The sequence below is a fragment of the Mytilus californianus genome, unplaced genomic scaffold (assembly GCF_021869535.1).
Source record: "Mytilus californianus isolate M0D057914Y unplaced genomic scaffold, xbMytCali1.0.p SCAF_7, whole genome shotgun sequence".
NCBI classification, from domain to species: domain Eukaryota; kingdom Metazoa; phylum Mollusca; class Bivalvia; order Mytilida; family Mytilidae; genus Mytilus; species Mytilus californianus.
The window spans coordinates 6,239,480-6,258,105 of record NW_026262723.1 but is presented as its reverse complement, the minus strand read 5'-3'; the positions used below and the strand labels follow the sequence as shown (position 1 = coordinate 6,258,105).

Sequence of the window (18,626 nt, the reverse complement as noted above, 5' to 3'; positions counted from 1 at the left end):
ATGATAATAAAAAAGGTGCATATAGGTTTAGGATAGTCATTCATTTGTTAAGGAGTTGCTATGGTTATAAACCCTTGCATTGCTGGTTGGGGCTACATAAATAAGAAGAAAACAAACCATTTTAGTATGAGATTTACTAAGCAGAGACAGGAAAATTAACATAGGCACAACATCAAAATAAACAGGAAATAGGAAAATACTTTAAACAATCTTTTGGTAATAAAGGTCCTCACGTAATCAAATACTTATACATCATTGGCTTTTAAAGTTTTGGACCTGAGCGTTCTTGATGTAATTAAATATAGAAAAGCACTTAGTACGCATAAGATTTATAAACTTTTAAAAAAGAATTTAATGCAAATTATGGCAAACAGATATAAAAGGCTAACAGAAAGCAAAACATAACAATACAATAATTCAGAAAATAAATTTCAATGAAAACCCGGTGTCTAATCAGACTACTAAAAATAATCAGCAAAGAAACCAGGCTTGTTATTTTGAATGCCAGTCGTGTGTTTTGTCTACAAAAGATTAATCATTGACGCTCGAATAAAAAGATACAAAGATAAAATGCCAAATCAAGGCCGAAGTTGAAGAGCATAGATGACCCTACATTTCGAAAGGTGTTGACAAATACAGCTAAAGTAATCTATTTCTGGGTTAGAAAATCCAAAGTATTTCGAACAATTCAAAGTTTTGTAAACAGTTTTTAATAAGTTTTTAAATGACCATATATGATATTTTATGTCAACAGAAAAGTGCATATTACTGGGCTGATGATGCCCTCGGGGAGGAAACCTCCACCAGCAGTGGCATCGACCTAGTGGTTTTAAATAAACTCATCATAGATAGCAGGATTAAAACCGCTGTCCTTCAACTAATATTGACCATTTAGTTAAAAGATGAGGCTGGTTTTAAACTATGGAAAAAAAAATGACATGTGATACAGATGTCCATGCAGACGACGGTGACGTGTGATACAGATTTCCGTGGAGATGACACATGTTCCTGGGATAACCTAAACTGGTAAGCTCAAGACAAAAAGTCTGAGATGTCAAAAGATAGAGATTGTGCGAGAAAAAAACCATAAAAACATAACAATGCAATAATAAAATAATAGAATGATATGAAATATGCTGCGTCTAAATCACAACTACAAATACAGGTTTATAAGTAATTGATTAACATGATCTTCCCAAAGTTGAAAAAGCATAGTAACACTCATTTAAAAGAGAAAAAACAGGGGTTGTGTCTCCTCAAAGTACAATTTAACAACTGACATTACCACAAAGTACAAACATAAGACGAACATCAAGCGAAAAGATGATTTTTTGGTAATTTATGATCTTTTGAAATTATGAAGTATTTACGTTTTTCAAGGAAATGACTTATTTATGATGATAAAAGCTGCATATCTATGCGTAAAAGATTTTTATTGGTGGTTTATGGACGTGGCTTTCTTAAGTTATGTAACATAAGAAATATAACTATAATTTTTACATGTGTTTTTACTGTTTGTGTGTTATGTAATATGATGTATGTTTGCAGCACTTATGATTACTAATTCATCCGAACTGGAATGCTAAGAGCCCATATATGGATGGCCAACATGTTTATATGCGTGTGAGTTAACATATTCTAAAGGGGTTCAAACGAATATGACATGTTTATACTCTAAAATTATTATTGTATCTTAAGTGACGCATTTAACTAAAATGCTTGTACTATAAAGTGTAAACTTATTCTTAGCAGCTCCAAATGTGAATTAAATATTTGTTATGGTCTTCCAGGAGAATCTTTAATAATCGAACATATTCTAACATTTTTGCTGGATTTATACAATGTTGTGACATATAGTGTGTCTATCAATTCTTTCATGTGGAGACGTAAAAAATAATTTTATATTGGACGCAATAATGCTATATTAAATTTAATTAGCTTAATAATTATGCTGCTGAGTGTCTACTAATCATTGCATTTTGGTTGCTTTACAAATGTTTCAAGTATGAGAAAACAATGAAATATTGTGACTTTTTATGTTTATATTGCAGAAATAAAGCGTCATATGACATGCGACTGGATGATATAAACCGATTAGCTTTACATCATAGTAAATAATAATATTGTAATTAACATGCCTAGCATGATAATCGTCAAAAATAAAATAAAATAGAAAATCCTTCAAAACTGACGTGACACAAGACCAAAATAAAAGGACCACTCTTTCACATTGTGTTTTATGGTTTGAATGCCCATTCGTTCACTAATTATCACGAACACTTGTTCAATTTCATTGCTGTATCATAGAAAAAAGTTATATATCAATTCTGCTTAATTGATGACAATGACTATTTAACAAGGTTTAGGTTCATCACTATTCCTCAACAACAAATCAATATGATCAATAATTCTAAACGAAAACAATACCATGCAAGCATAAGCATCATCTTGTTTCTGGTCCAATTCTTTTTCAAAAATCGACTTAAACAAAAGAAATACAAAGCGGAATAACTCAAATCGGAATATCAGATTTTTTACTGTTTTTTTCTCCAACCAGTTATGCTCACAATTTTGCAAAACACATAGATTAACTTCTAGATTGAATTCCCCAAAATATATACGGTCGATGCAATAAATCGGAATGCTACATCCGAGCAAATCGGGAAATCGAATAACAGCGACTAGTAAAATATCTTCCAAATGCGAGCACCAAAAAATGACGTTTTTTCACGTTCCTTGGTAGACCTATCTCCCTTTTTAACAGAAATAATTACACATCGTTAATCAGATTTTTATATTCAATTTACAAAATGGGGGACAAAGTTGTAGACTATTGAAAACCAAATATTCCAAAAAGTTATGCTAAATTTGGTTAGGCCTTTAAAGTTTTCTCACTGATTTTACAGGCATCCACAACATAACAAATCAAAACTCTATTCAGTACTTAACTTTATTGTTTGGGAATATTTTAGCATAAGAGAGAGGCGAAAGATACCAAAGGATTATTCAAACTCATAAGTGGAAAGCGAACTTACAATGCCATGGCAAAAAACGTAACGACGAAAAGACAGTACACAACAGTACACAAAACACAACAAAGAAAACTAAAGACTGAGCAACACGAACCGCACCAAAAACTAGGGGTGATATCAGATGCTCCGGAAAGGTTAGCATAATATTGCAAATGTTTTTTTGTGAAAATATTTCTCGAAGGACATCATTTACCAACATGGATTTAAATGCCGAAGGTGTTCCGAAATACCTTATAATTTTGTTATAAACTCAAAGTAAGAAAAAAGTAAAACAACAAACATACCGAACTCCAAGGAAAATTCAAAAGGGAAAGTCCCTTAAAAATTGGCAACATCAAAAGCTCAAACACATCAAACGAATGGAAAAACAACTGTCATATTCCTGACTTGGTACAGGCATTTCCTTATGTAGAAAATGGTGGATTAAACCTGGTTTTAAAGTTAGCTAAACCTCTCACTTGTATGACAGTCGCATAAAATTCCATTATATTGACAACAATGTATGAACAAAACAAACAGACATGATAGGTAAAAATGTCAAAAATAGGGGTACAGCAGTCAAAATTGTGTTATAATCTCAATCACTATAAAAACAAACAAATATGTCAACAAAGAAAAAAAAATGTGATATTTTGAATTTTCGTAATAATTGAAAGCCTTTTTTCAAATGGCTCTTGTGAAACAGTATTGTTACGGGAAATCGAGCATTCATCTTTCATTCCCTATTTGTACTGTTTTACTTGGTGAAATTATTCAATAATTTGACGTTTTACTTTTATAAATATCAAAGGGCAAATGTTCATAAGAAAAATAATACTCTATAATTAACAAGATTCATCGTGAGCTACTGCTCACTTGTTTGATAGAGAAAGCTTCCAACAAGGGCATGACATTTTAAAGATACAAACTTTCAGCAAACAGGAAGTAGAACATATAGAAAAAACAAAAAAACATATCGGTATAGCATGACAAGATGAAGCTTGGTGCCATATATCAACAAGCTATTGTTTTGTGAGAAAATTCGAATGACATGTGTTATGGACAGACGGACAAACGGATAACCAATATATACCTCTTCAATGGAAAGGGAATATGAAAAATCACAAATCAGACTTACCTTTTAATGAACTCCATGTGTTCTGTCTGTCTCATCATTCCTGTACGCATCATTATACTTTGGAAACATGGTCGATCTATGGCCCATAATTTACAATTAATTAAAGCTGAAAATGAATTATATTGAAACCGATTACATTGTTTGTCTATGAGAAGTACAATTTCAATTCAAAAAAATATTGTGCAAAATATTTTCTTAATCGTAATTTACGTGTATTGCATAAGCAAGATTTAGTATCGATACCACTAGTTAGGATATGCATGTCTCTTCGTAACTATAATGCACCATAGAAGCCAGATAAAAATCCTAAATTTCATGTAAAGGAAGTGCAAAACTAAAAACATTTTCGTCGAGTAGTGCGAATCGTAATACAATTTGACATTTAATGGTTATTGTTTCAAACGTCTTATGAAAAAAAATGGGTATTAAGTACTATTTTTTAATCAAGTAAACACGATTGCTGAGCCCCTTCTTGCAAGTCTGTATGTTTTGTGGTGAGCTTTGATAAAAAAAGATTAAGTATTTCGCATGATAATCATGCTAGACATTAATAAAGTAAGCATAATATGTTAGTAAGTTAGTCTGTCTGTAACCCGTTCTCATGTTAGACATTTTTATCGGCACAGCTATATGATTAACAAGAAAAAGTTGAAAGGCCCTATTGAGCAGCCTCTGATCTAAGCTTATTCAGAAGCTAGCAGTTTTTACAGGAGCTAAAATTGTCCTGTTTCTGTGCCAGGGGTCTGTCTGGATCCTCTATTATCTAATGTAATTTTGGAATTTTTTAATTTTATTTTTAACACGGTCCCATCGATAATATTCTTTTTTTTACAGGTTTAATAAAAATTAGCCTCGTCCTTTAATGGTAATTCACAAACAAGAACATAGTGTTTTTGCTTTTTAACTTACGAGCAACAGGAGGATAATTTCTACACAATAAATATTTCTTATTTATTTATGCAATAAATTAAGGCAACAGCAGTATAATTTACCGATGTTTAAATCTCGTAAATCGACAAGGAAGACACAAATCATGGTAACTAACAGAAACTGAGGTGATTGCATGAACTCCAAAAGGAGCGAGGCCGGGTGCGTCGGCAGGGTAAGCGTTTTAAAATTCACAAGCAAAAGGCTATTTATTTTTTTTATAGGTAGATGAACCTACAGATGAACCTATCTTTTCGAATATAGCGAATACGACATAAGTTGTTGAAAATGTTTCTAAAACTCTTTGAAACAATTAACAAAAATATTAATGTTAGGATTTCAGTGGAAAATATAACTGATGGATTTTTCTGAAACAAATATAAAGACAAACCCTTGTTTACCTTTTACGCTGGCAGTTCTTGTACAGTTATATAAAATGGCGAGCTCTCCAAACACCTTGGCAGGACCCATAGTACATAACTTCTGTCCATCCTTCGTTACTTCAACTTTGCCATCTTAAAACAAAACAAGGTACTCATATTAACTTGAGGATTACATGCTAAATCGAATTACGTTGAGAGTTTATATTTACATTTTGTTAAAATATATAACACGTGAGAAAAAATAACTTCTTAATCGAAATGAATATCATGAAACACACACTCCTAACTTAAGACATGGAAATCAAAGATCACTCACCTAAGTCCCTATTTTACTGGTTTCTGGGATTCAACATACCCATAAACGTAATAAGAGACAAGAAGTTCCTTCTTTATTCCACAAACAGTTTTAGGATTGACCTATAACCTGTCAAATATTTGTTAAAGGAATTTATCGTAACTTGTTTTTGCTGTAAACTTTACCCCAAAAAAACGAGTATGTGTATGTAATAGAAATGGTGAAAAGCAAGGAGGATAACTCTACCGACCTTTGAAATGACACAGAAATGTTGCATATTTTGAAACTGATGATCATAATTAATATGAAAATGAGGAGATGTGGTATAAGTTTGCCAATGAGACAGCTATCCACCATGAAGTGGATGTAAGCAAATATAGGCAACCCTGCGGCCTTCAACATTGAGAAAAACTCAAACTGTATAGTCGGCTATAAAAGGGTCCGACATGAAAATTAGAAATTCTTAATTTTATGTTAAGCGAGTGCATAACCGAAAAAGTTTTACTATGGAAGGGTATAACTTTGGTTCTTGAATTTTAGGACAGTAGATAACCTTTCGTTATTGATTTATTTACTTGACTTAGCACGATGCTATGTGCTAAAACATGCGCCTACTTCATTCAAAGCTCATTTTACAACCGTTTCATATATTGTATATATTGTCTTCATATTTGGCCTCAAAAACTCGATATGGAACACGAAATTTATCCCAGAAGTATGCAACGTGATCATTGCAATAGGTACTGATCAATCATTTAATAAGTAAGTACCATAGACGAACGTTTCTACGCACATTCAACGCACTTTTGATATTGAAACCATGTAATCATATACAATACAAACACATAGCATTCCAATTAGATATTGATAATCACCCAAAGTGTGGAAAAATTGTATGAATGAATTGAATAGACACCATCAATGAAATATATTTGACACCAACATTGATAGAAAAAAATCATAAAAGATGAAAACAACAACAGTTGACGAGGTTCCTGACCTGGACAGGCACGTAAACATATGTGAAAGGGTTAAACTAGTCTGTAATCACTTAATCTTTCCCTTTATGATTAGTAAACCATTCCGAAACACATGAATTCATTCCCGCTTTTATTTGTTTCGGGATAGGTGTTTGCTTAATCATTAGTTTTCTGACCAGTTTTTTGTTTGTTTTTTTCGTCCAATTTCTTTTTGACAAAATGTGTTGGTCCTTTTCTTAGATTTTCCTTGGTTATCATCCCCTTTTCTTTTAACATAACATATATCAAAAATAGTTTGAGGTTTATCAAAAAAAGATGTTAATTTCATTCATTATACTGCATGTCAAAATCCTCGATTTTGATTGGTAAATACGAGGGTGATAATTTACTCTATCCCATGGCTCAGCGGGAGACAATTTTTTGAATGTCACCCTCTCATGCAGACCAATCAAAAATCGATAATTTAAAGGACAATGAATTGAATTGACGTCAATAATTTTAAAGACAAGCTCAAGGTATACGTTTTGGCCTCAGACCTTTTTTATAAACTGTAAAAATAAAAAATACATCTAGCTCCACTTTTGTTGTTTTTCTAATAACGGTAACTTTGTTATGTACATAACGTCATAGTAAAGTACTTTCAATTTAAAGTTTAAAAGACAATAAATATAAATTATTACGGATGACAATGTTTTTTTTCAAGGGGAATATAACAATCTGCTCTATCACCCTCTCAGCTATGTGTTATCTATATAATATCATTATCCTCCGAATGATTGTAAAATATGTTGTTGATATGATAAATGTTGTCATAAATTGCTGATATGATTTTATATAAATATTTACTTTCTTGTAACCTGTCAGCAGTGGCAATCTGTAACATCTTACCTTAAAACACGTATATTAAATCGGACTTCAGATCTAGACATTTATATGCATGGAAAGTGTTTATGTGAATGGTTCTGTTAAAGCATTTGGCAAGAAAGAGTATTTTGTAATGTAAATACTACTGGCTATCTTTAACGAAGGTTTGATTTTAGTTACTCCAAACTTTCTAAGGATGGTACATTAAAGTCTGTTTCGAGGGATGACAAGGGGTTGCTAATTTCCAAAATCCCGCTTTTTTTTATTTTTTCAACTTCCCACTTTTATTTCCTTCTTTTCCCAAATCCCACTTTTTTACGCCTATATCCCACATCCCCACTTTTTTTACCCCCTATATCTCACATCCCAAAAGCGTGTCCCTCTTTTTCGTATTGTTCCTACTATCAATTTTATTATTTGAACCCACTGTTTTTGCGAAAATGTCAGAATCAAATATATTTGAAGGAAAAAAATATAAATTAAAAAATTCAAGAGCCGCATTAGAAATAATTGTAATACAAATAAAAGATATAAGAAGATGTGGTATGTAAAGTGTTATTAAAGTGAAATGGGTTGTACACACATTATCATTCATATTACCATGTAATAACGTAATGTTCCTCATAATTACTTCTTCCTACTTGTTTCGATAAACTTTACTACCCTTTCTTTCATGTTTATTACATCTAAGCATCACTTGACTGACATGATGGTTTTTGTCATAAGAATAAACCATTTCCTTATCAGGGATAGGATGTAACTATATGTAATTTTGAAGGATCCAGTTATTAAACTGTAAAACGAATTTCAAAGAATATTAATTGATTACTGTTGATATTTGATAGTCCTTGTAAAATCTATCAATACCTGTCTAGACTCGGTCTATCTAAGAACTTGACATTATATAAATAACACATAGCTGAGAGGATGATAGAGCAGATTGTTACCCCGAGAAAACATTGTCAACTGAGGCGAAGCCAAGGTTGACAATGTCTTTTCGAGGGTTAACAATCTGCTCTATTACCCTCTCAGATATGTGCTATTTAATTTATTATACTGAATGTTCTGTTATTACTGTCGATTAAATTTAAAATTCAAAGTAATAAACTATGACGTCTTGCACACAACAACCATCCGTATTTAATAAAGCGCACACCTGATCAAGCGTCTCCGTGAAGGGTAATAGAGTATTTGCCATAGGATAGAGTCGTATTTAATAAAACGCACGCTTGATCAAGCGTCTCCGTGAAGGGTAATAGAGTATTTGCCATAGGATAGAGTCGTATTTAATAAAGCGCACACTTGATCAAGCGTCTCCATGAAGGGTAATAGAGTAAATTAACACCCTCGTATTAGCCAATCAAAATATGGCATTTTAACGTGAAGTATAATAAATTATATTATACATTTGTAGACAAATATGTTCCAATTGTCGTAACCACAATGCCCTCCTCTTTTCCTCAAATGCGGCATACCGTAGAAGACTTATCATCGTGTTTGTACTTACATGAGCAACACGACGGGTGCCACATTTGTAGCAGGATTTGCTTACCCTTTCATGTCACCTGAAACCACCCCCGGATTTTGGTTGGGTTCGTATTGCTCAGTTTTTAGTTTTCTATGTTGTGCTATGTATACTGTTATTCGTCTTTTCAATGTTTTTCGTTTTTGCCATGACATTGTTAGTTTTTTAACGACTTATGAGTTTGAATATCCCTTTTGTATCTTTCGCATCTCTTGTCTACTTTTAAAGAACCTTTGTTGTCCCCTATATATCTACTGGGTTGCAGCGTCGTATTGGTGCTTTCTCGTTGATATATACTTCCATATCTCTCTTATCCATACAATGATAATGAACAGGTAGTCAAATTCGAGGCAACAGTAGTTTGCCGATGTTCAAGTCTCATAAATCCATCAAAAAGATCAAATCAAGGTTAAAAACAAAACACTTAGGGAAACTTATGAATTCCAAAAAGAGCGAGATCGGGACATTCTTTGTAAATTCGCAAAGATGGAAATGGTGGTGAAGAAAAACATATATGTTAAAGTGATATCTGATCTAATAAATATAATTTTTACGTAGATTTACCGTGTTTTGATTTGTTGATAGTTTGTTGTCTATAGTTCGTTGGCAAACATTCAGTAGAACAAGTTAAAATATATATGTAAGGACGTAAAAAATATATAATTATTGACCACCACTTGAAATAAGGGCTCATTTATTTGGGGAAAAAGCCATCTGATTATCCCTTATAAAAAATATGGGTATTTTTATCAGGTATTATAGGAAACGTTCCAATGTTTTCAAATGCGTAAACATTTGAACTTTTCAGTAGTTTCTTTTGTAATTATGAAGAAAGATAGCGATTTGAAGATTCACTCTTTTATCATAATGATAGCTTTGGAACAGAGAAAAACATGTCTCGGATGAATATCCTTGCTTCTTTCAAGAATTACATCATTGTCTATATTTGATCTTGTATTTTGCCATTTTGGACTCATCTACCTCATAGAAGAGATTCCCAACAGTGACGTATCCAGCTTTGTCATATCAATTTTAGGATTTAACTTCACTTCCATTATTGGGGAAATTGAGAGAAGTTCAACTATGAAGCTTTTTTCAATTATTTCCACACAAATCGAAAATAACATTCTCATCTCATTGTGGGTCTGAAGTCCTTAGATAAGTTAAGAGTGCTTGTTGTATTAAGTATGTTATATACATTAATTATATACATAAAATACATTAATTACTCTAAAGTATATAACTCCTACACTCAGTTCTCTTTGTAATTGCTACTGTATATAAGTTGGTAGATACCAGAGATCAAGCATCTTTTATCAGTACACCAGGAAACTTGATTGATAACATCCTTTAATTTCCAGCAACATCACCTGTTTAGTTTACATAGCTAGAGAAACAATTGTTTTAACGCAGAAGAAAACTTGAGATAGTATAATCACATCTTAAAACTGATACATGAAAGTTTGTAAGACAATAAAATATCCATAGATTATCAAAGAGGTGAACACACGGCTCCACAATCCCCAAGCTGGAAACGCACCCTTTTGTTCTTCAAATAAACTTTCAAATAAACTTTAAAACAAACTTTTAAACCGAAATTTGCTTCATATCTTGCGAGTGACATTTATCCCTCACTTGAAATCGGGAAATTGGGTTTGAAGCTATAGGAGAAATAAGTTATACTTGCACAATATCAGGGTTTTCTCTTGACTGTTAATGACGTCTTTACACTAAATCCATGTTGGATGTGTACTGATTGATACTTTAGTCTTACGTTGATGATTTTTTTTATTAGTTGTTCATTGCTTTTAACTAGCTTTCAAAAAATGCGAGTACTCTCAGTTATGTACTTTGTGTCTTTAGTGTTTTTGTCAGTTGTTCTGTGCCTTGCATCGACCCGATGCCTTAATCCCTTTTCAACTGATTTTTATAGCTTCTTATTTTGTGCCGTTACACTACTGTCCCAGGTTAGTGGAGGGTTGGGCGACCCCATACATATTTAACCCCGCCACATTCTAGATGTGCCTGTCCCAAGTCAGGAGCCTGTAAATCAGTGGTTGTCGTTTGTTAATGTATATCATATTTGTTTTTCTTTTATTGTTTTGTACACAAATCAGGCCGTTAGTTTTCTCTTTGAAATTGTTTTACATTCATTTTGTCATTTCAGGCCTTTTATAGCTTGCTATGCGGTAAGAGATTTGATCATTGCTGAAGGCCTTACAGTGACCTACAGTTGTTTGAAACTTCTACGTCATTTGGTCTTTCGTGGTGAGTTGTCTCATTGGCAATTAAACCATATCTTCTTATTTGTATATAGATATGGAAATACTTAAAGGTAAAAACGAAACAAGAAGTGGAAAGCAATGAAAAAAGTATAAATATAAAGGAGAGTAAAAGAAATAATTATAATTGGTATATATTATGTATATGTTAAGCTTCGAAAAAATGATACATTACCTTCCATGACATATACAAGGGAGCCTACATCTCCTTCTTTAATAATCAAGCTGTCCTGTTTATATTCTACTGGATACATACAGTCAACTATTTCTCGTATTTGTCCCATTTCTAAATTCTTCATAAAGTCATTGTCTAATATTGCTTGCTTTATTAAATCTCGTGAGCTGAAAATAAAACAGAATAAAAGGTTTATTACTTTTGTTATTGGACTTATATGGCTGCAATTATACAGAAATGTCCAGAATGTATAAAATACCAGCAGTATTTCCAATTCCTTTTTAATGGTATTTTGGTTGAGGTATACATTGAACAGATGTACCGTCATTACATCTACTGTATATATTTTTTATAGATAAATTTTCCCTCAAAATACATATATATAAGATAAGATAAGATAAGATAAGAATTTTATTAATCTAATCAAGAACCCATAAAGGGCATCATTTACAACAATATTAAGCACAATATGATTGGAAAAAAGAAAAACTAGATCTTAATATAATACTATCATGTTATGGACAGGATCAGAGCCTAACACATCATGTGTCTTACATAACTTTTACAATAATTTCACAATAATTAAATATTATTTTATATATTTTGTATTCACCTGGATCTTATTTCTAAACACTTAATAATATAATTGCCTAGGCACATAAGAGTTGGTAAATGCTCATTTGTGAACAGCCAGAAATATTTAATATCCTTTTTATATGATTGTATGTTGATCTTTGACTTGATCGAGACCCAAATAGTTTTCCAAAAATTTCCATTTTTTGTATTATTTTTTTCTTTCTGAAACGTTCATATTGATCTTAAACAATCCGATTATTCTTAACAATGAAATATTTTGTCAGCCATATTTTATCCTTTTTCGTTGCAATATTTTCGTTCACGTTTTTCTCCCTATTTAAAGTATTCGGTCAATTGAAAGGAACAAAATTTTAATTTCCTCTCACTCATGAGACTTTTTCTTGATTTAATTGGATTACGCCTGTCGTCAATTTACCTTCTCCCATCGGAGTCGTTGGCAACCAAGGAACTGGCGCTAGCTATCGCAGTCGACCTTTCCCGAATATTTCAAAAAATTTTATTTTGAACATTTTACAAACAACAGTTATCTGTAACTGTATGTCTTGTCGGCCTCAATTGGGATTTTACAGTCACAAATATCCATTTTAACGGATTGGCTGAGAGTCGTCAATAAAACTACATTTATACGACCGTCAAAACAGCAAATGACATCGACGCCCTTCCAACACAGTGCAGTAGTCTTTTGTTTATAACTACTAGTATCATAATTAAGTTCATAATATAACAAATCTTTATATGATTTATATGACAATAAATTATTTGACAGTTATTCCTAAATAAAACTTTTCTTTTCAGACGGTTAGTTATAAGATAGTACACACTTATGGGGTTTTTAATATACATGTATACAGTGATAGAAGTTTTGGTTACCTTATTAATATCACGATTTAAGATCATAGAAGTGCTATAGAGGAAGTGCTATATATTAACACTATCTTCAATTTTCATGATATTATAGTAAGCAAACAGATATCAAATATAGCAATGTCATCCAATTGATTGATTGATTGATTGATTGATTGATTGATTGATTGGTGTATAACGCCACTTTTATTATTGTGCTATTTCGTGGCGGTTATATTTTTTTGGTTGAGGAAGCAGGAGTGCCCGAAGAGAACCACCGTCTTTCCGTATGAAAACTGACAATTCTAGTCAATCAAAATTGGAGTCGAGCGCATGCCACGTGCGGGATTTGAACTCACAAGCTCTGTGGTGACAGGCTAGTGGTACAGTAGTTCGACTACTTAAACCACTCGGCCACCGAGGCCCCCCGATGCTATTCAAATATCACATCCAAGTTAAAAAGACAAAGATGGGAATTTATAAACTAGTGAGATCAAATGCACTGAAAAAGTTCTGATGAATAATAATCGACCCTTCAACCTTGATAGTAATTACAACTGGAGAATACTTTCATTTATCTGAGTAGTAATTATATTATATAATGAATGCATTTGCCAGATTTCTCCCACTTTACATTGCCGAACCGACAAATGCTCACTCCGTCATATGATAAAGGTTCTATCAATTTATCTGCATTCTAAGCATGGTTTTGCGATCATGAGCGAGATAATTCGAAATACATTTAAACAAAGATATATATTTTTATTTTCCCATCTCGGCATTAAGAATTATTAACTCGTGCTGAGAAAAATGTACAAGGAGCAGATTGTAATATACTTCACTTAACATCAGTAATAACTTTTAAAAAATGACTGCTTGCACCTGTCTTGTGATGTTTCTGTGCTATCAACTTATGTAACTTAAAAATAAATATATTCCATTCTTATTCGGAAATAATTTGGAACAAAATTCCTATTATTTCGGTTAGCATTTTCTTGCTATAGTTATCATACTGTTTTTTCACAAATACTAAATTATGATTCAACACATTATTTCCAACAAGCCAGTATCCCAAGTGATAGTCAATTTCAAAATATTTTGTCACATCGTTTGAAGGTTAAACACGTTTTTAACTAATACAAAAATGATTTACTTCGCGAAAATAAACCCATATTTAAGGTAACTTGCTTTGGTACAATGATTGCAAACCTCAGCTTACAAGTCGGGTCGGTGCCTGATATTTTTCTAACCGGGTTGATAAGACTTTTAGTGCTATAATTCTAATAATTTTTTGAATGCAGATAAGCTAAACAGTCTACCACTCCTTTGCATATATATATATATATCCGTATTTTCACTCTTAAAAGTATGATCGTGAACACCTTACTTTCATTTATCAAAAAGACGAGCGAATACTGCCACATACCTGGATGTCTTCTGAAATTTCGTCAGCTTCTTAAAGCCAATTAATGCATCAAATTTTGCAGGTTCAGCAGAAATAGCACATCGTTTAATTCTGTCCCTTGACATTGCTAAACGTTTCTTTATTGGTGGCGATGCTGGTTTTAAGATGGATCTATACTTATCAAGTTCATTCTGTAAAGTTTTGATCAAAGAATCTTTTTCGTCAAGTTCCGATTCTAATTCGTCAATCAGATCATCTCTTTGTTTTAACTCTTCAATTTTATCACTTAGACACCTCTGTAGTTCTCTTAATGTCCCCATTATTAAGTCAAACGACAACTTAAATACTTAAACAAATATTCACCGCACAAGTCTTTTCTTGTGTCCAATATATGTCTAGAAAGGACTGACATTTACTAACCTTTAAACAAACTTTTACTTATATCCTTTCCAATGATGCAAGATGAACTTTAACGTTTGGTTCATGTGTTAATTATGTTGAATATTGAAACTGACACGGCATGTAAGAATGTAAAAATATTTATCTATAATTTCTTATTGATACATGATAATTTACTTGATAGAAGTATAGCTACCACAAGATATTAATTACCCATGATAGTTAAAGTAATATGAATGGTCCAAGCGTTTGATTGAATTAACCGACGGACTTAAACGTTTGATTGAATTTGACTTAATTCTCCATGTTGAATATCGTAGTCGTTATTTCATTTTCCATTCTGTGTTCACTTTAAATTAAATTTCATGTCCGAAATGAAATTGCATGGATTAATGTTCTGTTCATCCTATTATGATTTCCAATATCACACCGTATCTTCAGCGACTAAAAATACGATATTAATAAATGTTAATGGCTTTGCTTCAAAAAATCATCTTTTCTTCTCGAGCATTAATTTAACTACAGTATTGGTAGTGGAACTTTTTGATATAACAATATGAACAGATTTTGTTTTCACATTATGTTTCTTTTAAATAAAATTTGCTTTCGATCTTGTTAATAGCCAATCCCGTCTTTGATTCCTCAATTAGTTTACAAATATTTAAAACATGTGCTGGCATGGATTGAGTGAATCTGAAGCGTTCTTTGACTTTGAATCTCTTTATCTTATCTTTTTAATTTTAATTAGTGTCTTCTACCTTTTCTAATTGAAATCAATCATCACAAAAGAAATATTTTTTTAGGTGGCAGCAATTTCTTTTTCTTAATTCGTATCACACCCGAGCATAACTTGAGTGTTCCTTTCTTATTTTTACTTTAAAGACTTATTACTTCACTGTAACGTTTACTTCGGTTTACATATTTTACTTTATCTCCCGATGCTTTTATCAGAGCGAATCTCTGTTATCACAGTATGCGTGGCAGTTTTCCTTGTGCACTTTCAAGAGTAAAATTCTCCAAATTCCACTTGAGAAATAGAATAAACTTAGCAACTATTCACTGTCAAAATATCTGTAAAACTTGAAGATTTCCGTTAAATTCATTAACTGCCTATCAGTTCATTGCCTTTAAGCATATTTCTAGGACGTGTACAGAGATATACATATGGTAAACCATCCACTCTTGAAAAAACGTGTTTAATCCAATTTCTTTGAACAAATAACTTTTCATTTACACTCGCAAGTACAACTTTTTATTTCAATGTTCCAAATTTTTATACTTGTTTTCTATACATTCCAATATCGGTTCAAAGTAAAATACAAATCTACTGATTTTGTATCTGAAGTCAAAGCTGTTGGATGCTATCCGATACTTTATAAAGATAAGTGATTCCCCGTGAATGATAAACAGTGTATTAAAAGAAAATTAGATTTTTCTCCTCTTCATCAGAAAAATACACATAGCGTTGAAAGACACGTGTCAGATTTATTCATTTGTACCTGACAATTCCTGAATATAACTTTCACACCTTATTAATAAAGCAGCTGTATGTATAACAAATGAATTATCAAATTTCCATGCTCTTGTGTGAATATCAAAACATATTGTTTCAATCTTTTTATTTCAGATAGACTGATTTATGTTTATCCTATCTGATAATCAACATTTTCACCTGATATTTCAAATCGATTTTTTTTTCAATTCAAATGAATTTTGGTTAGATGTAGCTTTTCAAAATCAATGCCATTCATTACTACGTCGTTGAAAATAACAATTTTTATCTCTTACTTATAATTGGAGTAAAAAGTAAAATCTAAAACTACATGCATTCAGCCCTGCGGTTTAAGATAGTATCAGAATAGAGAGTATGTAATCACTTCCCAAAACGTGGAAATACTATTCTGGAGCAACTGAGGTTCCAAAATCCGAAACAATGGTAACGTCCTCCTTGCTACGCTACGATGAATTTATAGTTTAGCAAGCAACATCACCGCTGTTTCGAAGTTTTCTGAGTTCCATCCGGACCTCTAGATATTTTGACAGAATCGTTTTTCTCAATCCCTAAAGTTTTCTTTGTAGTACTTTGTGTCCATTGGTTTGACTTTCGTTCGTATGTCCTTTGGATTTACCTTTATTGTAAATGTTCAAACCCAAACATTTGAAAGCCCGCATAGAAAGTTTAAGAGTTATATAACCAAAAGTACCTTGCAGGAATAGTAAATTTAGTCTAAGGTCATCTTGCCTGAGAGAGTTGGAAACTTCGTTTCCTAGTACTAGTATTTTCTTAACTTATCAACAGAGAGTTTAAGAAAAATGATTTTCTTTATATTTTTACAGAAAAGTCTTTCCACGGCTATTTTTAAAGATAAGGCGCACTTTGTTGATATTTTTATTCTTAAAATCGAAATGTATTCCAGCTTTCACAAGCACGTGTTCGGCAAAGTCTGCCAAAAGACAATAGCTTTAAGATGCCTTCTCAAATTATTTACATCTGATTTCGAGTGAGGAAGGTTAATCGAAAAATTTTACGCATGTGTAATTAAAATTAAACATTTAATCATCTTGTAAAATGAACCAAATTCTCTTCACATTTTCTTTGAATTACAAATTATATAAATAAGTTAAACGACCAAGTACAAGACATTATTTTCAGATACAAGGGATTCTTTTTTGACTTGTGCATTTTGCATCTTCCAATTGTTAAAAAGGAGAACAATTATAATACATTAATTGTTAGTCTATATATTCATATTTAGTGAGAGCGAGAAAGAGGCGGTTGGTTTAGCTATGTAGCGAGTGAAGACATGTTGATATGCATGACACCTGTTGTGGTCATCTATTCAATTGATCTATCGTGATCTCTAGATAATAGTTTCAAAATTCGATACTGCGGCAAAGTACAATATAAAGTAACTTTGTATCTATATATCACAATAATCAGCAGGCGGAGGAATAACGCCTATCATCATTATTACACCTGGTCATTGCGTTAAATATTTTGCTTTCATAAAAATCGAAACCTTCAAATGGAAACCAAAGAAATCATTATAACTAGATGATATCGTTTTGGTTTTATTGTTTTGTTGGCTTGCTGTCTTATTGGCATACTATTTTACGTTTCCTTATATCCTTTTCAGTCTATTCAAAATAGCCACTCTGATAGTACCAGACAACGGAGAATCTCGTGGAAACAAGGACTGTGGTTGAGAAGTAGACAGCAACCACCGATTGCTAATTTCTGGCAAAGAAAAAGCAATTATTGCAAGTTGTATGTTTCATATGCAACCTGTATAACTAGGCAACTAAATATTCTTTCAACTGGACAAAAAATCACCTTTCATCTGATACTTTAATTGCTAAAATATGTGCTACATAGTTTTAGATTTACACCTATGCGTAGGAACTATTTTGTTTTAAATATGTACTACTTTCCAGTATTTTCTTTTTTGACCGGACCCGATTGGGTGGTGTTATATTTACAAAGTCTATCCAAATTTATTTTTGCAAAGAATTCCGTTTAAGCCGGTGTTAGGGGCCGTCTTAAACTTGCAGTGAGATGAGTTGTCTTTTTTTTTTTTTTGCTCCGTGTTGAAGGCCTCACTGTGACTTTGAGATGAAGAACAGCAATACAAGCGCTGTTCTTTTGCTAATTGTGTGTTGTTTTGCTGTGCATGTACTGATTTTGAGTCATGGATGGATACCCCATATCCTTTGATTTTCTATTATGTCAAAATAAAGCGTTGCGGTAAAGTGTCAAATACACGACTATCTTCCCGAAACAAAAGAGAATCACACGAGCAGA

The 18,626-nt window shown here is 32.2% G+C and overlaps 1 protein-coding gene across 3 annotated transcripts in view; it reads right to left on the bottom strand.

Annotated features, from left to right (window-relative positions):
* The window catches only part of LOC127710214 (cGMP-dependent protein kinase 1-like), a 122,292-nt gene that overhangs the window by 64,104 nt on the left and 39,562 nt on the right, over positions 1-18,626 (bottom strand). For 2 of the 3 annotated variants that reach the window (XM_052215975.1, XM_052215974.1), the window contains exons 2-4: positions 11,581-11,747; positions 5,478-5,591; positions 4,150-4,255 (exon numbers count right to left, since the gene is read on the bottom strand). In XM_052215975.1, the coding sequence (XP_052071935.1) occupies positions 4,150-4,255; positions 5,478-5,591; positions 11,581-11,747 (387 nt within the window). Of the gene's footprint in view, positions 1-4,149; positions 4,256-5,477; positions 5,592-11,580; positions 11,748-14,446; positions 14,844-18,626 lie in introns of those variants that run through there. The other variant, XM_052215976.1, reaches the window with a different exon arrangement.